Source organism: Pipistrellus hanaki (genome assembly GCF_964339955.1).
Source record: "Pipistrellus hanaki genome assembly, chromosome: 2".
Classification (NCBI taxonomy): domain Eukaryota; kingdom Metazoa; phylum Chordata; class Mammalia; order Chiroptera; family Vespertilionidae; genus Pipistrellus; species Pipistrellus hanaki.
Genome location: NC_140504.1, coordinates 156,762,677 through 156,787,692, shown reverse-complemented (window position 1 = coordinate 156,787,692; position 25,016 = coordinate 156,762,677). Strand labels below are relative to the sequence as shown.

The 25,016-nt window shown below is 36.5% G+C and overlaps 1 protein-coding gene across 4 annotated transcripts in view; it reads left to right on the top strand.

The window, feature by feature from the left end:
* The window catches only part of RAVER2 (ribonucleoprotein, PTB binding 2), an 81,107-nt gene that overhangs the window by 49,889 nt on the left and 6,202 nt on the right, over positions 1-25,016 (top strand). For all 4 annotated transcript variants that reach the window (XM_084871384.1, XM_084871382.1, XM_084871383.1 and 1 more), the window contains exons 10-11: positions 6,137-6,248; positions 7,776-7,906. In XM_084871384.1, coding sequence (XP_084727510.1) covers positions 6,137-6,248; positions 7,776-7,906 — 243 coding nt within the window. The remainder of the gene's footprint in view (positions 1-6,136; positions 6,249-7,775; positions 7,907-25,016) is intronic.

The window sequence follows — 25,016 nt, the reverse complement described above, 5'->3', positions numbered from 1 at the left end:
AGGTACCTACCCTTGATCGGAATTGAACCTGGGACCCTTTGGTCGCAGGCCAACACTGTATCCACTAAGCCAAACTGACTAGTGCCCCAGTCATTTTAATGGTTATAAACCTCTGACATTTATAAATTGGTGGGTAGAATACAATATATTTAATTTTTACTTTATTTGTACTCTAAAATTCCTTTTGGTTTGCAAGTGGTGTAAAACTCAGGCTATAAGGAGAATATGAGAAAATTACCTAGTTGGCTATATTCAAATCTATATAAAAGCCCAGCGATGTAAAACTCAGGCTATAAGGAGAATATGAGAAAATTACCTAGTTGGCTATATTCAAATCTATATAAAAGCCCAGCGATTCAGAATGACCAGAACGACTGGTGGCTATGACATGCACTATGGCAGCCGACCTGCCTGATCTGGGCCCTGATTGTCCCCTACCCCTGGCCAGACTGAACCCCAATTGCCCCCAACACCCCGATTGGAAGTGGGGCCAGCCAGCCAACCGCCCTCAGCAATGTCCCTCCGCCTCAACCTCTGTCCCCCCGCCCTCGTCCCCTGCCAGCCCGTTTGATGGGCCCCCATTGGGGTAGGCCTCCAGATGTGTTCTTTCTCAAGATATCCCAGAACACTTGGGGGTTTGGGGGTTCCATACAAATTATAGGATTACTGTAAAAAGTGCCATTGAAATTTTGACTGGAATTTATTAAATTTGTACGTTGCTTTTGGTAGTATAGACATCCCCCCCCCCAAAAAAAAAAATGTTTTAATTTATTTTTTTAGAGAGAGAGGAAGGGAGAGGGATAGAGAGATAGAAACTTCCATGAGAGAGAAACTTCATCGATCAGCTGCCTCCTAGAGACAGTAAAGCAACAAGCAGACTGTCAAATTACAGCGAGGAGGGTAGGGAGATCTGAGGAAGATAAGAGATCAACCGAAGAACTTGTATACATGCATATAAGTACAACCAATGGACACAAAACTCTGGGGAGGGAGGGCATGTATGGGAGGGGAGAGGGCAATGGTATATGTACAGAGATAATTTAATTTAAAAAAAATACAATTTCTTTCATGATATTCTGTTAAGAAGGCTATCTTTCCAGTTGTATTGTTTTTTATTTCTTTTATCAATGTCTTACGCTTTTCAGTGTACAGATCTTTCACCTTCTTAGTTAAATTTATTCCTAAATATTTTATTATTCTTGATGATATTGTAAATGAGATTTTTCTTTTTTTATATTTTATTGATTTTTACAGAGAGGAAGGGAGAGAGACAGAGAGCTAGAAACGTTGATGAGAGAGAAACATCGACCAGCTGCCTCTTGCACACCCCCTTACTGGGGATGTGCCTGCAACCAACATACATGCCCCTGACTGGAATCGAACCCGGGACCCCCCAGTCCGCAGACTGACGCTCTACCACTAAGCCAAACCGGTTTCAGCGAGATTTTTCTTAATTAAAAATAATTTATTAATAGTATATTGTTAGTATATAGAAATGCCACTGATATAAAGAGATTATTTAACTTCTTCCTTTCTGATTTGAATGCCTTTTTATCTTTTTTCTTGCCTGATTGTTCTCTGACTAGGCCTGCCAGTACTCCGTTGAATAAAACGGGCATCCATTTAGTCAAGTGTCTTATTCCTGATCTTAAAGGAAAAACATTCAGCTTTTCACCATTGAATATGATGTTCTCTGTGGGGATGTCTTTTATGTATGGCTTTTATTATCTTGATGTCTATTTGTAGCTTTTATTATAAAAGGATGTTCAATTTTTACTAACGTGTTCTCTGTATCTATCGAAACCACTATATGTTTATTTTCCTTTATTATATTTAATGTGGTGTATCACATTTATTGATTTGTATATGTTGAACCATTCTTACATCCCAAGGTTAAATTTCAGTGGATTATGGTGCATAATTCTTTTAATGGGTTGTTGAATTCAGGTTGCTTATATTTTGTTTAGGGTTGCTAATGTTTTGATTAGGATTTTTGCACCTATATTCATCAGGGATATTGGCCTAAATTTTTTTCTTGTAGTGTCCTTGTCTAGTTTCGGTATGAGGGCAGTGCTGGCCTTGTAAAATAAATTAGGAAGTGTTTATGGAAGAGTTTCTGAAGCACTGGCATTAATTCTTATTTAAATGTTTGGTAGAATTCACCAATTAAGCCATTTGGTCCTGAGCTTTTCATTGTTGGGGATTTATTTATTTTTAAATTAATTTAGTTATTTTTATTGTTTAAAGTATTGCATGTTTTCTTTTTCCCTCGAGTGACTTTAATGGTGTTGATTCTACTAATCCATGAACACGGTATGCTCTTCCTCTATCTCTTTTTTCATTGTGCTTGTAGTTTTCAGTGTACAGGTCTTTTACCTCCTTAGTTAAGTTTATTCCTAGGTATCTTAATTCTTTGATGTAATGGTAAATGGGATTTTTTTTTTTCCCATTTCTCTTTCTGTGAGTTCATTATTGGTGTATAAAAAAGCCATAGGTTTCTGGGTGTTAATTTTGTATCTTGCTACATTGCCGAATTCATTTATTAAATCTAGTAGTTTTTTGATGGAGTCTTTGGGGTTTTCTATGTACAGTATCATGTCATCTGTGAATAATGACAGTTTTACTTCTTCTTTTCCAATTTGGATGCCTTTTATTTCTTCTTCTTGTCTGGTCGCTATGGCTAGCACTTCTAGTACTATATCAAACAGGAGCGATGAAAGTGGGCATCCTTGTCTTGTTCTTATTCTTAGGGGAAATGAGTTTAGTTTTTGATTGGGTATGATGTTGGCTGTAGGTTTGTCATATAAGGCTTTTATTATTTTGAGGTATGACCCCTTTATTACTACTTTGCAGAGAGTTTTTATCAATAAAAGGTGTTGGATTTTATCAAATGCTATTTCTGCATCAATTGATATGATTGTGTGATTTTTGTCTCTCAATTTATGTATGTGATGTATCACATTAATTTGTGGATATTGTACCATCCTTGCATCCCTGGAATAAATCCCACTTGGTCATGGTGTATGATCTTCATAATGTAATGCTAGATCCTGTTTGCTAGAATTTTGTTGAGGACTTTAGCATCTATGTTCATCATGCATATTGACCTGTAATTCTCTTTCTTTGTGGTGTCTTTATCTGGTTTTGGAATTAGGGTAATGTTGACTTCATAGAAAGAGCTGGTAAGTCTTTCTTCCTCTTGAATTTTTTTGGAATAGTGTAAGGAGGATGGGTTTCGGTTCTTCTTTGAATGCTTGGCAGAACTCCCCTGTAAAGCCGTCAGGACCAGAGCTTTTGTTTGTCAGGAGATTTTTTATTACTGTTTCAATTTCTTTGGTAGTTATCGGCCTATTCAGGGTTGTTTATTTTTGTTTTGTTTTTTTTTATTCCTTATTGAGTTGTGGAAGCTTGTATTTCTCTAAGAATATGTCCTTTTCATCTATGTTGTCCAATTTTTTGGAGTAGGGTTGTTCATAGTATTTTTTTCATAATCCTCTGTATTTCTGTGGGATCGGTTGTTACTTCACCTCTTTCATTTCTGATTTTATTTGGGTCCTCTCTCTTTGCTTCTTGGTTGTTGGGAAATTTTTGATTAATCCTTACTCATTATTGGTCTGTTCAAATTTCTTTGATTCAATCTTTGTAGAATGTTTCCAAAAAATTATCCATTTCTTGTAGTTTATCCAATTTGTTGGCATATGTTTCTTGATAATAGTCCATCATGATCCTTTGTATTTCTGTGGTATCAGCTATAATGTATCCTCTTTCATTTATAATTTTGAGTCTTTTCTCTTTTACTCTTGGTTAGTCTAGCTAAACGTTAGTCTATTTAGTTTACCTTTTCAAAACATCAATTGATCTTCCATTCTCTTGTCTATTTTATTTATTTCAACTCTAGTAAATAATATTTCCTTATTTTGGTTAATTTTAGGCTTTTTCTAATCCATTGAGGTGCAAAGGTAGGTTTATTTTTTTTCTTCATATAGGCATTTTCCACAATACAATTTCATCTTAGAACTGCTTTTGTAGCATCCCATAACTTCTGAGTATGTTGTTTTCCATTTTCATTTGTCTCGAGATTTTTTTTTAAATTTCCCTTTCATTTCTTCTTTAACCCATTAGGATTGTGATGTTTAATTTCTACATATCTGTGAACTTTCTATTTTTCCCCCTGTTACTGTTAATCTACCTTTATACTCCTGTGGTCAGAATAATACTTGATATTGTTTCAGTGTTCTTAAATTTGTTATGACTGGTTTTGTCACTCAACTTTTTTTTTTTTTTTTTTTTTTTTGATTCTGCTTTTGGTGTTATTTCCAATAAATAATTGCCAAATTTAATATCATGAAGCTTTCCCTCTAAGCTTTAACTTAGAGATTTATAGTTTTAGCTTTTATATTTATGTCTGATCATTTTGAGTTAATTTTTATATAGGTGTTAGATAAGGATCTACTTCATTCTTTTACATGTGGATATCCAAGTTTCTCAGTATTTTTGTGAAAAGACTGTCCATTCCCCATTGAATAATCTTGACACTTGTTAAAAATCATTTAACCATGTGCATATGTGGGGATTTATTTCTGGGATCTCTATTCTATTCCATTCACTTGTGTGTCTGTTTTTAGGCCAGTACCTCACTGTTAAGATTACTATAGCTTTGTAGTAAGTTTTGAAATCATAAAAGTGGGGACCTCTATTCTTGTTTCTTTTTCACCTTCCAGCAACTTTTGGGCGGTCCCTTAATATTCCATATGACACTTAGGATGGGTTTTTCATTTTCTGCAAAAAAGTTGGAATATTAATTGGGATTATTGAATCTGTAGGTTATTTGGGATAGTATTGACACTTTAACAATACTGTTTCCAATTCATGAACATGGGATGCATTTTCATTTATTTTCATCTTTAATGTTTTTCAACAGTGTTTTGTAGTTTTTCAGTATACAAGTACTTATCCTTGGTTCAGTTAATTCCTAAGTATTTTATCCTACTGGAATGATTTTCTTTTTGTATTGTTCTTTGTTAGTATATACAAACACAACTGTTATTTGCATGTTGATTTTTTATCCTGAAATTCATTTATTAATTCTAACAGTATTTGTGTAATATTTTTTAAAATATATATTTTTATTTATTTCAGAGAGGGAAAGAGAGACAGAAACATCAATGATGATAGAGAATCATGGATTGGCTGCTCCATGCACACCCCCCACTGGGGACTGAGCCCACAACCTGGGCATGTGCCCTTGACCAGAATCGAACCCGGGACTCTTCAGTCCGCAGGCCGACGCTCCACTGAGCCAAACTGGCTAGGACTGTGTAATCTTTTTTATGTTAGCTGCAAAAAGAGATAATTTTACTTTTTTGTTTCTAATTTGGATGCCTTTTATATCTTTTTCCTGCTTAATTGCTTTGGCTAGAACTTCCAGTACTGTGTTGTACAGAAGTGGTGAAGGCATCTTCATCTTATTCTTGATCTTCAGTCTTTTCCCATTGAGTATAATATTGGCTTTTTCATACATGACTTTTGTTATGGTAGTTTCCTTCTATTTCTAATTTGCTGAGGGTATTGGATTTTGTCAGATGCATTTTCTTTATCAATTAAGATGATTATGTGTTTGTTTCATGTTTCTTTAGATGTTTGGTAGAATTCTCCAGGGAAGCCATTTGGTTCATTAGCATTATTCTGGCTAATGTAATATAACTCTTAATAAAGAAAGGGTTTCAGGCCTGGCTCAAACACATACTAGTTGTTCTTTTTAAAAATAATGTTGATAACTTTGTTTCTGGAAGTAAGTTATGAAATTTGTTTTTTCATGTGAAGATAAATTCTCTCCTGGTTCAAAAGAGAAGGTTGTACAAGATGGCTTTTAATTTTCTTTCAGTTCTAAAATTCAATGGTTCCAGAATAGTTTTTTTTTAAAAAACTTACTGAAAAAATAATAGTAGATGAAATGTGATCATTTTAATCAATATCCAGAAATATTTCATAACTTTATATCTTCATAGGTAGAAGCATTAGTTTCTACAAATTTTTACCATACTAGATTCATTGAAGAATAAGTATTTCTTCATTACTTCTTTTTATTTTCTTGTACCTCTTATTAAGTTTTTACTCTTTTGTTTTTGATAAATAGGCTGCCTCTAAGAATCAGACTTCACTCTTGGGAGAACCGCCAAAGGAAATACGGCTTAGTAAAAACCCGTACCTGAACTTGGCAAGCGTGTTGCCCAGTGTGTGTTTATCATGTAAGTGAGAACTCAGTATCAATACTTTGAAGTTTTATTGAATACTTTCCATAATGAGTTTTACTTCAGTTTTTAATTTGATAGAAACAAATCATGCCTATTGACCAATTAAAGCTTAAATTATGAACCTGTTCTTTAAAATGAAAGAACAACTAAAATTAACCCTTAAAATGCATTTTACGTTAAGGAAGGCATCTTTTGTAATTTATTAAAAATATAATTAACTTATTGAATTATTGAATCATTAAAAACAATGGGGCAGAAGAATTACTTGGCACAATAATTCTTTACAGATAGAATCGTATTTCTAAAATAGAGGCTTAAACTTCTAAGTAATTTAATGTATCTGGAGTATTAGTCAAATACACCAAAAACCTGTGAACTACTCATTGGCAGAAGTGGAATTCTCATGTGTACTTTCTTAGAGGATCTCCTCCGGCCTTCAGTTAGTGTAAATTTACAGTTTTAAGAGAAAAATCACAACTGTGGTTTATGCTGTACATATATTAGGATATTCATGAGAACATTGGTTGTTAACAGTAAAAACTAGAAAGTGCCGTAAGGTCCATTGACAGGAATAAATAGTTTGTCTTAAAATGGAATACTACGCAACTTCTCTTATATAATCATGTAGGTAGATAATCATGTAATATTATCTCTAAGACAAATTAAATGGGAAAAGCAAATGTATGTATAAAGTGATTCCATGTTTAGTTAAAGCTATATATTCTTACATGTACACGTTTGAATGTGTAAATAGGTAAAGTAAATCTGGGAAAATAAATTCTAAACTGTCACCTCTGGGTAAAAGAATAGGATTGGTTGAGAAGAGATGAAAGATGAATTTCGTTTTTAATGTGCATTATCTTTATTTTATGGAGTATCCTCTTAAATCTAAACATTAATTTCTAATTTTTTAAAAGCCAGAAAAAAATTTAATATGCTTTTAGTATATCTACTATATTTTTAACTGGTCTAAAAATTAATAGTTACAACTGTTACATTAACAAGAATGGTTAGTTTACATTTTGTATGTCTTGTTTTGGAGATTATACACATATATGTATTTTTTTAAAAATATGTTTTTATTGATTTCAGAGAGGAAGAGGGAGAGAGAAACATCAATGGTGAGAAAGAATCATTGATTTGCTGCCTCCTGCAGACTCCCTATTGGGGATCGAGCCTGCAACCCGAGCATATGCCCTTGACTGGAATCAAACCCGGGACCCTTTAATCCGCAGGTCAATGCTCTATTCACTGAGCCAAACTAGCCAGGGCTAGACATATATGTTTCCACCAAAATTATTTATCATAGGGCAAACTTTTATTTTCAGTTCTTTTAAATGAATAAGACATCATATACTATATATGTATTTTTTTTTCTCCTGGGGATAATGTAGAAATATATCCTGGCAAGCTAAAATTGGTGTTCTATTTGAAACTATGTCGAATTAATGAGTTTGTACTCTATTTATAATTAACAATAAAGAAACCTTACTAAAATATATGTATTGATTTTGCCTTTAGCAAGTAAAACCACTCTACAGAAGACTGGAATTGCGAGCAACGTTCTGGAGGCAGTCTCTCAGGAAAACGAATCACAACATACCTTGGAAAAGTGCATTGCTTATTCTCAGCCTTTTGGTGATTATGCACAGGTAAATGAGTCTCAGAGTTTGATGACCTGTAGAAAAATTGATTCAACTACATATTGAGTTCACTGAATGTGAAATTGTGATTCCTACCCATACTATCAGAGGAAATTAAAATTGCACTGATCTACACAATATTTTTTTGCTCGCCATTTGGAATTTTAGGACAGATTCAAGAAATTGCTAAGTATCATTTTGCACTATTGACCTGACATTGTTTACAGTATTGGTTGGCAAATTATAGAACAACTCCAGCCCACTGTTTGTTTGGTAAATAAAGTTTTATTGGAATACGTTAGGACATATTCAAGAAATTGCTAAGTATCATTTTGCACTATTGACCTGACATTGTTTACAGTATTGGTTGGCAAACTATAGAACAACTCCAGCCCACCGTTTGTTTGGTAAATAAAGTTTTATTGGAATACGGCCGGATTCATTCATTTAAACCTTATCTGCAGTGCTGTGGTGCCACAGCAGAGAGTTGAGTAGTTCCAATAGAGACTTGATGGCTGGAGGGTTAAATTTTTACAATGTAGCTCTTTAGAGAAAAATGCTGCTGACCTCTGACTAACCCCAGTATAGACCTGGCTAAGAACCCCAAGGAAATGCCTCTGTTGCTCACCATTGCTCATTTATGTAGAAACATGATAATTGCAGGCACTAGACGGCTAACTTTTAAACCAAACAGTCAATAATAGGGAAAGGGTTATATTCATTAGATGTGCCATACCATTACCTACTTATGTCAGTTTTGATTTGCTTTTTCCCCCTTCAGTTTATTCTTAGTGGCTTACCCTGAGAATGTATGTCATGTTAGCAGTAGATGATATGTAATCATGAGGGTCTTACGATGATTCCTTCGCATTGTCCAGAGCAGTCAGCTTCTTCCCGCCTCTGTCCTCTCCGCGGGAGCAGCGCTTCCACTTGGATTCCTGGGAGCAACTCTGTGTGTGTCTCCCCTGTCTCTGATAAACTTAGAAAAGGAAACCAATGGGAATTCCTTTAGAACAATTGATGCCTAAATATGCTTTTATGATAGGGTACCAGAAATGCAGGTCAAATAGGCTGTAAAAATGGTGCAGCTGGATATTAGCAAAATGTATAATCAGGGTCTCTTGTGTACCCATGGAAAAGAGGGAGAGACCTCGGTTGGAAGATGATGTAATTAGGTGGCAGCATACTTATATTTAAGAGACAACAGTCATGAACGGACACAACCCGGAAGGCATTCTCTTATATGTTTCATAAAACTTCACCTTTGTTCCCTAATTAACATTTTAAATAATGACATGGGTAAGGACATTGGGTGTATGCAGGTTATATTTCTAGGTGACAAAAGCCAAGGAAATAATCAGGGATGTATAAAATCTTTTATGAATAGTTTACAGTTAATAATGGCGGATTTTGTAATAAAACACGATAATTTTAAGAGAAACATCAAAAGTGCTTTATTCAAAGTGATGTCCACCGCTAGCTACACATTTCCCCATCTTTCAGATAATTTGTGGATACCGTCCCAATAGAACTTTTCTTGTTTTGAGGCAAACCATTTAGAGACCCAACTTGCCACTTTTCGTATGTTTTGAAGGGCTACTCAGAAAGTGTGTGTGCCATCGATCGGAACAAGTGGTAATCTGAAGGAGCCAGGTCTGGTGAATACTGTGGGTGGGTTAATACTTCCCAGGCAAGATCGTTTAACATATTTTTGACTGGTTTTGATGTGTGTGATCATGAAGCAAAATTACTTTTCCGGCACATTCTGGTTGTTTCATGATCAAAGTGTGGTTCAAATTGATTATTTGTTGTCAGTAGTGATCAGTATTAACAGTTTCACCTGGTTTTAGAAGCTCGTAATACACCACACCTTCCTGATCCCACCAAAGGCAGAGCATTGTCTTCTTTCCGAAGTGATTTGGCCTTGCAATTGATATTGATGGTTGACCTGGATCAACCCATGATTTGGTGCATTTGGGATTCTCAAAATAAATCCACTTTTCATCGCTAGTCACAATTTGATGCAAAAAAGACTTTCTTTCGTGCCCTTGAAGCAACATTTCATTGATGACTTTTTGGTTTTCTATAATATTTGTCTTCCGTTCAGTTGATGTGGTACCCATTTTACTTCCTTTAAAATCTTTCCCATTGCTTGTAAAAGATTGGAAATTGTTTGCTGAGCAACGTTTAATTTTCTGCAAGTTGTTTTTGAGTTTGACACACATCTTCATCCAATAATGCTTGTAATTGTTGGACTTCAAACTTTTTTGGTTGCCCTGGATGTTCTTTGACTTTCACATCAAAATCATCACTTTTAAAGCATTTAAAGCAGCGTTTACAGGTATCTTGAGATGGAGCATGTTCACCAATAAGCTTTCTTAAGTATATGATAACTTTTTCTTCAAAGTAAAGTAATGAATTAAAACTTCCCACGAATGCTTTTTTTTTTTTTTTTGGCATGAAATTCAACATTTTTAAGGATAAAAATATCTATGATGTTAACGCCTTCAGCAAATTTGACATATGAAGTTTTGAAGCTTGTTGTCAATACAACAAATTAGCATACATACAAAATAAAATATGTGTAACTCTTATCTGTTGAAAAAAATCCACATTATTAACCAGTACACCTAGTATAGCTGTAAAAATGAGAAACAACCTAAGTTTCCAATAATTTATAGGACTGAAAATATAAATTATGTCATATTTATACCAGGAAACAATGCAAATATTAAAAATTATATAAAGCAATATGTAAACACATTATAAAACATTTTATAAATCAATTGTTAATTTAAAAAAATTATAAAATATAGTCCCTGTGCAAATTTATTTGTTTCTTTATAAGGAACAAAATTTATTTTTATAAACAGGAAGAAGCACAATAATTATTTTAAGATGTAGTTAAATGTATGATTTAAGTTTTAAAAATCATTTTTTCTATTTACCTTTTATTTCACTTTTGAAATTGGTCTTGCTTTTCTCATTAATAGTTTTATTAGATTACTGTGGTTTGTGAATATTTATATCCACAGAAAGTCACTTGGCCATTTACACGTGGAGACGTTCTGTGATAAAGATGCCTCTTGCATTCCCGCCCTCTTCCTGCCTCTCCCTTGCTTTCCCAGAGGTCCTGTGAGGGTGGGTCCTCCCTGGATTCCCTGTTCCCTGGGGCAGTCCCTGCTGTTTCCTCAGGCTTGTTCATAAAGTGAGATTTGTTCTTCTCTCTCATGTCCTTTCGTACTCATAGAGTAAACTTAATTAAAAGTTACTAATGGAATAAAGTAAGTAGTAAAAGGTGGTCATGTTTTAGGAATTCTCCTATTAACATTGCTGAAATGGAGGAAGAGGTCTAAGGGAAGGAAACCAACAGTTTTGCTTTGTTTGGAACACTTGCTACATGCTCTGCAATCAAAGCATTAAGTATTTCTAACCATCTTGTGCGATTTAAATGACCGCCTGCATAATACAAGTGGAGAGCATAAAGGGATAAATAATCTTTCCAACTTCATGCAGTTAGGAAGTGACTTCTCTGATTCCAAAGCCCACACTATATCCATTATACCAGGGAGAAGTTTCTGCAGGCACAGGAGTGGTGTTTCATAGAGACTGGTTGGTTGGTTGGTTGGTTGGTTGGTTCGTGGTTGTGCGCTGGCAGCCGTGTGTAAGCATTAGGAGAAAAGGCTATGTCACAGATGAGAAGGAAGACCTGTGAAGAGATGCAGCTCCTCCCCAGCACAGAGGGGACAATTTGGTATTTGAGTTCAGAAAAGTTAACTCCTTACAACAAAAACCAGCAGTCTTCAGAGGAAGATCACGCAGCCCACAGTCTCTGTGATGTATCATCTATAGTGCCCAGTAAACAAAAATTACTACAATAGATAACGGAAAAAATGGAATGTGACCTGCCATTAAGAAGAAAGGACTTTCCAATAAAACTATCACATTTAAAAATCCCAGTTGGCATCCCAGTATTGGTGAAGTTGTTTGTGTCCTATTATTCCTCCTGCAGATAATTGTTATTAAATTGTATTCAATATGAAAGAAAAACAACTCTTTGTCGGCTCTGGAGAGTGATCAATAGCAGGCAGAAATGGAAGGGGAGTCCATCCTTGAAAGAGGGAACCGGCACTGATTACCCCCCCCCCCCCCCCTCAATTAATGCAGAAAGGTGCAGTCTTGCCAGCTGAAGACTGAGAAGTAAGGGAGTAGTAATTTTGGGAAAAGGGGTTTCATAAGAAGGAGCCTCAAAATCTCTGTGTGAACTCAGCCCAAGTGCACTTGACTGACTGGAACTGTGTTTGTGTGAGGGAGACTCCAGAGGACCTGGTGGAAAGCACAGATAGGAAAGAAGACCCGTGAAGAGATGCAGCTCCTCCCAGCACAAAGGGGACAATTTGTGTTTGAGTTCAGAAAAGTTAACTCCTTACAACAAAAACCAGCAGTCTTCAGAGGAAGATCGCACAATCCACAGTCTCTATGATACATCGTCTACAGTGCTCAGTAAACAAAAATCACTAGATAACTGAAAAAACGGAATGTGACCTGCCATTAAGAAGAAAGGACTCCAAGGAGATCCAGATGTTGGTCTTAGTAAACAGTCATATCTAAAACAGCTACTGTAAATATGTTTAAGAACTTTAAAAAAAAATAAGGCCAAATGAACAGGTATGGAATTTCAGGAAAAACATATATTCTAAAAAAGAAGTATAGAATCTCTAGAATTGAAACATACGGTATCTGAAAAAAAAAAATACACTGGTTGGTCTCAGAGGAAGATTAGAGAAATGAGGGGGAAAATGTTCCGTTAACATAGACAAATCAAAAGAAATAATTTGGTATGAAGAACAGAAAGAGGTTGACAAAACTGGTACATCTACACAATGGAATACTATTCTGCAGTAAAAAAAAAAAAAAAAGAAGAAGAAGAAGAAGAAGGAATTCTTACCATTTGCAACAGCATGTATGGAACTGGAGAGCATTATGCTAAGTGAAATAAGCCAGTCAGAGAAAGTTAAATATCACATGATCTCACTCATTTATGGAATATAAAGAACAACATAAACTGATGAACAAAAACAGACCCAGAGACAGAGAATTATCGATCAGACTGTCAAACCTCGAGAGAAAGTAGGGGGAGGTGGGGGTAAAGGGCAGAGATCAACCAAAGGACTTGAATGCATACATATAAGCCTAACCAATGGATGCAGACAACAGGGGGGTGAGGGCATGAGTGGGGGCAGGGGCAGGGGTTAGGAGGGAATGGGGGATGAGGTCACATATATAATATCTTAATCAATAAGGACATTTAAAAACAAAAAACAAAACAATGAACAGACCCTCAGGGACCAGAGGGGCAATATCAAGCAGTCTAACATAAGTATAATTGGAGTCTCAGGAGGAGAGGAGAAAGATAAATGGGCATAAAATATTTGAAGAAAAAATGATAAAAAAAAAAAAAAATTTTTTTTTTGTTTAAAAAAGACTTACAGATCTGAGAAATTCAGAGACCTCCTCTGCAAAATGGAATAAAGAAAAGCAGCATTTTTTATTTAAGCACATTAGTTAATATGCTGAAAACCAAAGTTATAATGCAATTATCATGAAAGCAACTACAAAATAGTAGTAACACATTTTCTTGAGCTAGAATTTCTCAACCTTGGCACTGTTGACATTCTGGGCTGGGTACTTCTGTTGTGCAGGGCTGTCTTGTACAATGTTGGATGTTTAGCAGCATTCTTGTCTTCTACCCATCAGATCCCGCATCCCCCAACTGAGAACCACTTGTTAAAACAACCGATTAATGTGGGTAAATAAAAAATATTTTTTTCTCTTTTAAAATTTATTTAAAAAGCAATATTATGATCAAATATTGTGGGTTTTATAATGTTTGTAGATTTAATATATTTGACAATAGTACAAAGGAAAAAATAGGGTGAATGAAATTATGTTTGTGGGGTTATTACATTAGAACAATATTAACTCTAGCCGAAACCAGTTTATTTCAGTGGATAGAGCATTGGCCTGCAGACCGAAAGGTTTCGGGCACATCCCCGGTAAGGGGTGTGCAGGAGGCAGCTGGTTGATGTTTCTCTCTCATTGATGTTTCTAGCTTTCTATCCCTCTCCATCCCTCTCTGTAAAACATCAATAAAATATATATTTTTTAAAATATTAACTCTAAGTAGGCTGTGATCAATTGTGGAATACATACTGTAATCCAGAAAGCAGTTGTTAAAAATTACAAAGAAGTATAGCTAAAATGTCAATAATTTTATCATCATGGAATTTTAAAAACATTTGATTAAATCAAAAATATCAGGAGAGGAGAAAAAAATAGGATGAATAGAAAACAACTAAGTGATAAACTTCAATTGAATGATGATAATAGTTAAATGAAAATGGACTCTGTCCAATTAAAACAAAGAAGTTGTCAGAACAAAGCAAAATTGTACATTTTTACCACTTCTATTCAACCTTTTACCTAAGGTTTTAGTGTAAAAAGGTTTTTAAAAGTATAAAATAAGAAAGAAAAAGTGAAAATGTCTCTTTGCATATGACATGATTCTTTACATTAAAAAAATGTTAAGAATCTGAAAAACAATCAGACTAATAAGTAAACTTTGCAAAGTCACAAGATAGAAGGGCAATATGAAAAAAATGAATTGTATTTCTCTGGGACTCTTACAAAGCTATGGACATGTGTAGGATTGCACATGCGTGAGAAAGACCCTAAAATGACAAAATTGTCAGCTGTCTGGCTGGGTTGAAGGCATGACTCAACACACACACACACACGCACGCACGCACGCACGCACGCACACGCACAGCCCCTCCACAAAGAGTCTGGGAGCCTTATTGGCTCCAGGTGTTAAAGGGAATCTCTGCCCAGTCATTATCTGGCCACCAAGCTAACAGTACAGTCTTAAGTAACCACACACAACAAAACAGACTTTATATAATTAGTTTAGAAAAGTCACTAAAACAACAAAGAACAATAACAAATTTTGAAGAGGGAGTGCTATCTGATTTCCTGAGTTGCCACCTTATATTATTTTAGGTGGCCAGTTTCAACAAGAAAACCTGAGACAAGTAAAAATGTATGACCCATATATGGGAAAAGCAATTGAGAGAAACTCTTCCAAAGGAAGCCCAAACATTGTACTTACTAGACAAAGACTAGAGTTCTGATCCTTGTCACAGCATGGTTGATTCTTAAATCATTTTAAGAATATTCAAAGAATGAAAGGAAACCATATCTAAGGAACTAAATGAAAGTATGAGAATAAATGTCTCACAAAATAGAAAATTTCATTGAGACAAATTATTTAAAAAGGATCCAATAGAAATTCTGGATTTGAAATGTACGATAGCTGAAATGAAAAAGTTTTCTAGGGCACAGCAGCAGATTTGAGCAGGCAAAAGAAGGAATCAACATGTTTGGAAGAGAGGTCAATTGAAATTATTCAGTCTGAAGAATAGATAAAGACATGAAAAATGAACAATAACAAGTGTTGGTGAGGATGTGGAGAAATTGTTACCCTCATATGTTGCTGGGGGAAATGTAAAATGCAGTGGTGCTTTGGAAAACAGTTTAGCAGTTACTGAAAATGTTCAATGCAGCGTTACCACATTAGCTAGGTATATTCCCAAGAGAACTGCCCACGCACCAAATTGTACATGAATTTTCATAGCATTATTCATAATAGCCAAAAGGGAAACAACTCGTGTGCATCAATTGATGAATAAACAAATGTGGTATAATCATAAATGGAATTATTTTATCGAGCCATCAAAGGAATTGGAGTTCTGATCCTTGTCACAGCATGGTTGAGCCTTGAAAACATGATGCTAAGTGAAGTAAGCCAGATTATGAAAGTTCAACTATTCTGTGATTCCATGTATATGAAATGTCTGGAATAACACAGATCTATAGAGAAAGGAAACAGATGGTGGTGACTAGGGGTCAGAGGAATTGGGAGTTGAGTGACTACCAATAGGTATAGCTGTCTCTTTGGAGTGATGGCAGATTAGATATTAGAGCTAGGTGTTTAAAAATACCTGGAATTAGGTTGTGGTGATGGTTGGACAACTTTGTCAATATTAACAAATATAGGACCCTAAAAAAAACAAAATCAAGAGATCCTGAAAGTATCTATTGATAAGCAAACAAGTGAAATCATTTATTCCAGATCTAGTTATCAGAAACTAAAATGGCTACCCTTCCTATTTCTCTAGTTGATTAGAATTAGTGACTAGTGGCCTGGTGCACGAAATTTGTGCACAGGGGGAGGGGTGTCTCTCAGCCCAGCCTGTACTCTCTCCAATCTGGACCCCTCAGGGGATGTCCAACCCTAAACCGGCAGTCAGACATATCTCTCTCAATCCGGTACCACTGGCTCCTAACCGCTCACCTGCCTGCCTGCCTGATTACCCCTAACCATTCTGCCTGCTGGCCTGATCAACCCCAATGCCCCCCCTTCCAGCCCCTGCTAGACTGATTGCCCCACCCCACCACCAGCCTGCTACCCCTAACTACCCTATCCCTGCTGGCCTGCTCGCCCCCAACTGCCCCACGCCAGTCTATTCGTCCCCCTCCTACCCCCTCCATCAGCCTACTCACCCCAACTCCCCCCCCGCTGCTGGCTTGCTACTCCCAACTGCCCCCTCCTGCTGGTCTGCTCGCCCCAAACTGCCCCCCCATCAGCCTGCTCACCCCCAACTGCCATTCCCCGCCAGACTGCTTGCTCCCAACTGCCCCCACACACACACCAGCCTGCTGGCCCCTAACTGCCCTCCGCTGCTGGCCTAATCGCCCCTAATGACCTCTGCCTCAGCCCCACCACCATGGCTTTGTCCAGAAGGACGTCCAGAAGGTCTCCCAGTCTAATTAGCATATTACCCTTTTATTAGTATAGATGATTGCCATTAAGCTTCAGTTATTTTCTCAAAAACTGCATTTCTTAAATATTTGAACTGTTACTGAAAAAAATCTCAGAAATAGATTTTTTAAAAGTTTAAAATTTATCGTACTTGCTCTAGCAGTGATAATAGTAGTATAGCCACCTATATAATCCTGTTAGTTTGAATGTGCAAGTGGAGTTCGACATGCCAGGTTTTGAGATATAGGTAAAAAGGTACATCTACGTGAGATGGTTGGAAGAAGCTCACTTGCAGGGAGCAAATTTATTGAATATTTTTAAATACCTAAATCTAATATCTAATGATAATGTCACCAACATTCCCCCCTTCTTTTAGTAAATAGGTAAAATAAGTCAAAAAATTTTAAGCAACTTTTCATTTTGACTTGGTCATTAGTTTCAATAATGTAAGCAGTGATTTTCAATCTTCTTCATGTCATGGCACACATAAACTAAATACTAAAAGTCTGGCACACACACACAAAAAAGTATATTTTGTCTCTCTCAACCCCCCCTCCTCAATAAAAACAGGTTGATTTTGATTCATTTACACCTTGTGACTATTGTTATGTTGGCTGTTGTCATTTTTTAAATTTCAATGTAAGAGGATAGAAGTCAATACCCTGACCACATAGTCAGGTATTGCGTGTTTTTAAAATTCTTGTAGCACACTGTTTGAAAATTGCTGATGTAAAGAATAACATAAGAATTATCTCAGCTGTTTCATATGACTGCTTACACTGTGGGCTTTTTTGTTTTGTTTGTTAACCCTCACTGGAGGATATTTTTCCATTTATTTATTTTTTTTAGAGAGAGTGGAAGAGAGAGGGAAAGACAGAGAAACACTCCGTGTGAGAAAAACATCCTTGGTTGTCTTCTGTATGAGCCCCAACTGCAACTACTGTACCTGCGCTTGGCTGGAATCAAACCTTTGGTCCACCGGCTGCCACTCTATCCACTGTGCCAAGCCAGTTAGGGCCGTTTGTTATTTTGTTGTTTTTCATTTAATGCTGGCATACTGGGTTGCTCTTTGCTATGCTGTACATTAGGAGAATAGTACTTACCTGGGAGTTGTAATCTTTTGTTACTCTTAGTCAACAAGGCATCTTTCCTGCCAGGAAGCTGGCTGCCTTTTCCAGTGAATTAGCCATGGACTGTGTGAAAAGATGGTGTGTGAGGGAAGAGGAAACAGAAAGGGAAAGGCGTGTAGGATGCCAAGTCCCGTCATTTATTGCCTAATGCTGCCATCTAGTGGGAAAATAATGCAGTGAACCTTGCCCAAAAGATTTTTGTGTGGACTGTGAGAGATCTCAACCTTGTGACAAACACTAACTATATAAAGTATTTTTAAAAACCGAAACCCACTTTAAACAATAATTGTGAAACCACAGATTATTTTTATATTAATCCTAGATAACAACTTGGAAAGCACTTTTAAAAAATGATTTTTTGCTAAAAATTATAATTAAGAAAAGCAAACTTTTGAAATTTATTTTAACTTAACCTTATTTTTAATTTATAGAACAATATTGTGTTCACCACCAAGTTTATTTATAGTTTATTTTTGTTAATCCTCACCCGAGAATATTTTCCTTTTTTTTTCTTTTTTTTTTTTTTTAGAGAGAGAGAAGGAAGGGGGAAGAGACAGAGAAACATCTATGTGATAAAGACACATCAGTTGGTTGCCTCCTGCACCCGACCAGGGCTGGGATTGGAGCTTGCAACCGAGGTATGTGTCCTTGACCCAGAATCAAACCCGGCATCCTTTAGTCTAAGGGCTGACATTCTATTCACTGCGCCAAATCAGCTAGGGCCTAAGTTTATTCTTTAATTAAATTTATTCGGGTGAAATTGTTTAATAGGATCATATAGGTTTCAAGTGCACATTTCTATGAGACATGATCTTTAGCCCCATTTTACCTTTTCTAAGTTTTGTCTCTTTAGTGGAGTTGTATCTGATGGAGAACCTAAAAAGAACACCAATTTTTCTAGAATCTCAATCGAACTCTTAATATCCCTTTCTTATAGCTCCAAGTTCAGCTTTTGTCATTTCTGCATTATTAGGCACAGTTCATTTCTAAAATTATATTTAAACTAGAGGCCCAGTGCATAATATTCGTGCACTGAGGAGGTGGGAGGGGAGGTCCGCTCAGCCCAGCAGACATCCCTCTCACAGTCTAGGGCTCCTCATTACTTACCACCAGCCTCCAGTGGAGGCAGGAGAGGCTCCCTCCACTGCCACTGCGCTCACCAGCCATGAGCCCGGTTTCGGGCTGAGCAGTGCTCCCCCTGTGAGGGCACATTGACCACCACTGTGCCCCCTGGTGGTCAATGCACATCATAGCAACTGGCCCTTCCACCATTCAGTCAATTTGCATATTAGCCTTTTATTATACAGGATATAATTTTCCCAATGTTAAAATGTTTTTAAACCAACATGCTTCATTTTGTGATATTAATAACAAAAATTTTCTTCTATGTATATGTATACACACACATCTGTGTTTTCAATTCTCATTATGCTCGAGTATTTAAACCATTTTGAGTTGATGTATGGTGTCAGGTGAGGGTCAGTTTCATTCTTTTGCGTGTGGTTGTTCAGCTTTCCCAGCATCATTTATTGAAGAGACTGTCCTTCCCCTATTGAAGAGATTGTACATTCCTGGCTCCTTTATCATAAATTAATTAACCATTTATGTATGGATTTATTTCTGGCCATTTTATTCTGTTCCATGTGTCTATATTTTTTATGCCATACTGTTTTGATTACTGTAGCTTTGTCAGTTTGAAATAAGGATGCAGGATGCCTCCAAATTCATTGTTTCTCAAAATTGCTTTGGCTATTTGAAGTGTTCTGTAGTTCCACACATATTTTAGGATTATTTGTTTTAGTACTTGGAAAAATGCCTTTAGAATTTTGATAGGGATTGAATTGCATCTGCAGAATACTTTAGATAACATGGACATTTTAGTATTAATTTTTCAAATCCATGAGGACAGACTTTCTTTTCATTTATTTGTGTTGCCTTCAGTTTATTTCATCAATGTCTTACACTTTTCAGTGTACAGACCTTTTACCTCCTTAGTTAAATTTATACTTGATTTTTATTCTCGATGGTATCATAAATGGAGTTTTCTTAGTTTCTCATTCTGATATTCATTATTAGTGCATAGAAAAGCAACTGATTTTCATATACTCATTTACTATCTTGTAACTTTACTGAAATCATTTATTCTAACAGTTTTTTGATGGAGTCTTTAGGATTTTCTTTGTATAATACTGTTATCTACAAATAATGACAGTTTTACTTCTTTCTCTCCAATTTGGATGCATTTATTTATTAGCTTAAATGCTCTAACTAGGGCTTCCAAACCTATGTTGAATAAAAGTGTGCATCCTTGACTTGTTCCTACTCTTGGAAGAAAAGCTTTTCACTATTGAGTCAGATGTTATTTGTGGACTGGCCACATATGGCCTGTATCATGTTGAAGTACATTCCCTTTATACTCACTTTGTTGAGGGCTTTTAATCATGAAAGGATGGTGAACTTTTTCAAATGCTTTTTCTGCACCTATTGGGATGATCATGGTTTTGTTAATGGAGTGTATCACATTGATTGATTCGTGAATGTTGAACCATTCTTGTACTATCCCTGGAGTAAAAGCCTACGTGATCCTGGTATATGATCCTTTTAATGTATTGTTGAATTCAGCTTCCTAATTATTTTTGTTGAAGAGTTTGCATCTGTGTTCATCAAGGATATTTGCCTATAACTTTCTGTTCTTGTAATGTCTTTGTTTGGTTTTGCTAGCCTCATAAAATGAGATTTGAGGTATTGCCTCCTTGTTTATTTTTGGAAGACTTTTTGAAGGCTTGGTATCAATTCTCTAAATACTTGGTAACATTTACCAGTGAAGTCATCTGGTTCTGGACTTTTGTTTGTTGGGAGCTTTTTATTTAATCTCATTCTGTTCCTATTTTCTATCGCTTCATGATTAAGTCTAGGAATATATCCATTTCTTCTAGGTTGTCCATTTTGTTGGCCTATGAGTATTCATAGTAGTCTCTTATGATCCCTTATATTTCTTTTGTATCACTTGTAACATCTGTTTTGGTTCTGATTTTATTTCAGTCCTCAGTTATTGTTTTTTTGTTTTTGTTTTTTATAGTCTAGCAGTTTGCCTATTTTATTTTTTAAAAAAAAACCAGCTTAGTTTCATTAATCTTTTCTGTTATATTTTTAGTCTCTATTTCTGCTATGGTCTTTGTTTTTTTTTTCCTTCTACTTTGGACTTTGTTTGTTCTTTTGCTTTATTCCCTGAAGTATAAAGTTTGAGTGTTTATGTGAGATATTTCTTTTTTCTTAATGTAAGCACTTATTACTGTGAACTTTTAATTATTCATTTTAGAGAAGGGAGAGAAAAAGAGGGGAGAAACATTCATGTGAGCCAGAAACATCGATTGGTTGCCTCCCATATGCACCTTGACTAGAGACCGAACCCACAACCTACGTACGTGCCCTTGATTGGCAATCAAACCCACAGCCTTTTGGTGGATGGGACGATGTTTCCTGACATCAACTGAGCCACCCAGCTGGGGCTTGGCACAACTTCAACTACTGGGAGCCACGTGCTTGTGTCTCATAAGTTTTGGTAGATTGCATTTCCATTTTCATTTGTCACAAGGTATTTTCTAAATATTCCTTTAATTTTTTTAGTCATTGGTTGTTCAGGAGCATGTTGTTTCTTTTCACATATTTTTAAATTTTTAGTTTTCTTTTTTGTAATTGTTTCTAACTTCCTACCATTGAGTTCAGAAAATATGCCTGATATGATTTCAGTCATCCTAAATGTATTGAGACTTGTTTTGTGGCCTAACATATGATCTGTCCTGGGGAATGTTCTGTGTGCACTTGGGAAGAACATGTATTAGGTTGCTGTGGGGTGGAACATTCTGTATATGTCTGTCAGGGCCATCCATTTTAATGGGCAGTTTAAGGCCAATTTATTTTTTATTTTCCTTTTGGATGATCTATCCAGAAATGAAATATGGGAGCTAAAGTTCCCTGCTATTATTGTCTACTATTTCCCCACATTTCTGCTGAAAATCTGTTAACAGTCTAATGGGGGTTGCCTTGTAATTAGTATGTTGTTTTTCTCTTGGTGCTCATAAAATGCTCTCCTTGTCTTTACCTTTCACACTTGAATTATAATATCTTGGTGTGGATCTCTGTGTTTATCTTGTTTTGAAATGTCTGTGCTAGGAAGATCTGGGTATCTGTTTTCTTCCACAGGTTAGAAACGTTTTCAGACAGTATTTCTTCAAATTAAGTTTTCTTCTTCTTTCCCCTTTTTTCTCCTCTGGAGCCCGTATAATGCGAATGTTGATCCACCTGATGTTGCTCCATAACCCACTTAAGCTTTCTTCACTTTTTTTCATTTTGCTACTCTGATTGGATGAGTTCCACTGCCCTTTTCAGGTTCACTGTTCCTTTCTTCTGCTTTATGTGGTCTGTGTTGAACTCTGCTATTGAATTTTTCAGTTCATATACCGGTACTGTATTCTTCAGCTCTGTGATTTGTGTTCAGTACTTTCTTATATTTTCTCTTTAAAATACCAACATGGTTCATCTATTTTTCCTTCCGAGTTTGGTGAACATCTTTATGACTGTTATTTTGAATCCTTTTCAGGTAATTCACTTAATCTCTATTTTATTAAGGTCTTTTTTATATTGTTCTTTCATTGGAATTGATTCCTCTATTTTCCTTGATTCTCTGTGTTGGTTTCTATGCATTACATAAAACAGTCACCTCTCCCAATCTTGAAGGAGTGACCTTGTGTTGAAAATGAACCTTATCATTCAACCCTACCCTAGCTCTTTCTTGTCTTCAAAGCTCTGTGATTATCCAAGTAGCCTATTTTATTCTTCATGCTCCCAGTGGTTGAAGTTGTGCCAAGACCTGTCAGTTTCCCAAAGGGGAAAGTCTCATTCAGCACCTATATACAGACACTCAAGCAGTAACTTTTAGAGTATTAGAACATACCTATTTCAGGGGAAGCCTGGGAGATGCGCATGTCTGTGTGCCCCCTCTGCACTGAGCCCTGAGGTGATGGCCAGTTAAGAACTGTTTATTTGCTACTGTCCGGTTGAACCCATGAACACAAGCTCTGCTAGCCACCAGAGCCAGGTGACCAAGAGGTGTCCTTTGGGTGGCAGCTGCCAAACCCAGATATGTACACAAGCTCCTTTCCCGAGACATCCCTTTCCAGGGATGCCGATGGAGAGCGTGAAGATGTGCTTGCCACCTCCATCTTCGGAGATCATTTCAGTCGTTTTGTAGATGTATGTTAAAGCAGATGCCTAGCCCCCAGGCTTTCCTGTGGATGCATGCCCCAGGACTTTCCAAGCTCACCTCTCAGGTGCAGATGTGGTGTCCAAACCCTTTGCTTCTCAGGGAGAAACTCTGGGTTGTGAGTTCCTTCCTAGTTATGGGTTGTCACACTGAAGGTGGGGTTTATGGTGAGATTGTGTCACAGTCTCTTTGCACATCCTGATGTAGATGTTTTTCTCATTTGCCTAATATGTAGGACTGTCCTATCTAGTTCTTGGGTTTCTTTCAGAGGCAGTGCCTCCATCTGTAGCTGTAGGCTTGATTTGCCCATGACTGGAGGTGAGGTGAAGATCTTCCTACGTCACCATCTTGGACTAGAACCACAAGGAGTCTCTTGTACCCATCAACTCAGTTTCAACAGTTACCACCTCCTGGCCAGGATCCTTTCCTCTATACTCCCACCTGTCCTTTCCTCATTATTTCAGAGCAAACCTCAGGTATATTTACACACTTTATTCCCAGGAAAAGAATTGAGACAGACATCAAAGCCAAGTTCTTTGTTAATCTGGGTTTCCTTTTGTGAGACATTTCTATACAAACCTTTATGGGAAAAAGGATTTTATTCAACTGTCACAACAGTAGACTATACCAAAATAGATTTCTTACTTTCAGTCATCTGTCATCCCACGTTTTTTTTTAAAAAAGTTTTTACTATTTTTCTCAGCTTTATTGAGGTATATTTGACAAAATTGTAAGATACTGAAAGTGTGCAACATAATGATTTGATATATGTATGCCTTGTGAAAGAAGTCTCCTTATCACCTTCTATACTTTTTTTTTTTATACAATACAATGTTACCACCAGTGGTCACCAGGTTATACATTAGATCCCCAGAGCTTATTCATCCTATAGCTCAGGGGTCCTCAAACTTTTTAAAGTGGGGGCCAGATCACAGTCCCTCAGAGAGCTGGAGGGCCGGACTATATGAACTACTAATTCCTACTGTAACACCTCGGCTGCGCTCACTGCCCAAAAAACCTGGCGGGCCGGATCAGACTCCTCTGCGGGCCGCATGTGGCCCGCGGGCCGTAGTTTGAAGACCCCTGCGAGCTGAAAGTTTACAGCCTTTTACCCACCTTTCCCTATTTCCCTCACTCCCCAGCCTTTGGCAACCACTTTTCTACTCTGTTTCTATGGAGCTGACTTTCTTCTTATTCTACATATAAGTGATTCTGTGTGCTGTCTTTTCTCTGTGTGGCTTATTAAACTGAATTCCCTCAAATTTCATCTATGTTGTCTCAAGTACAAAATTTCCTTCTTTTTGAAGATTAAACAATATTCCTGTGTTTGTATGTATATAATATTTACTTTATGCATTTAGGTGACAGTGGGCACTTAGGTTGTTTCTATATCTTGGCTACTGTAAATAATACTGATATGAATGTTGGTGTACAGGTATCTCTGCAAGATAATGATTTTGTTTTCAAAGGAAAACGGTATACTCAGTGTGGGATTGTTGGGTCATAGAGTATCACTTTTAATTTCTTGAGGAACCTCCATAGTGTTGGTATAAGTTTACATTCTAACCAAGTGTACAAAGGTTCTTTTTCACGCCGTACTCACCAGCCTTTATCTGTCTTTTTTATAATAGACTTCCTAACAGGGGTGAGGTGATTTTGATTTGTATTTCCCTGATGATTAGTGATACTGAGACCTTTTCATGTACCTAGTCCTGTTGGCCATTTGTATGTCATCTTTGGAAAAAATGTGTATTTAGGATCTTTTCCCATTTTAAAATCAGGTTAATTTGTGTGTGTTTTTTTGTTTTGTTGGGTTTTTTTGTTTTGTTTTTTGCTATTGAGTTG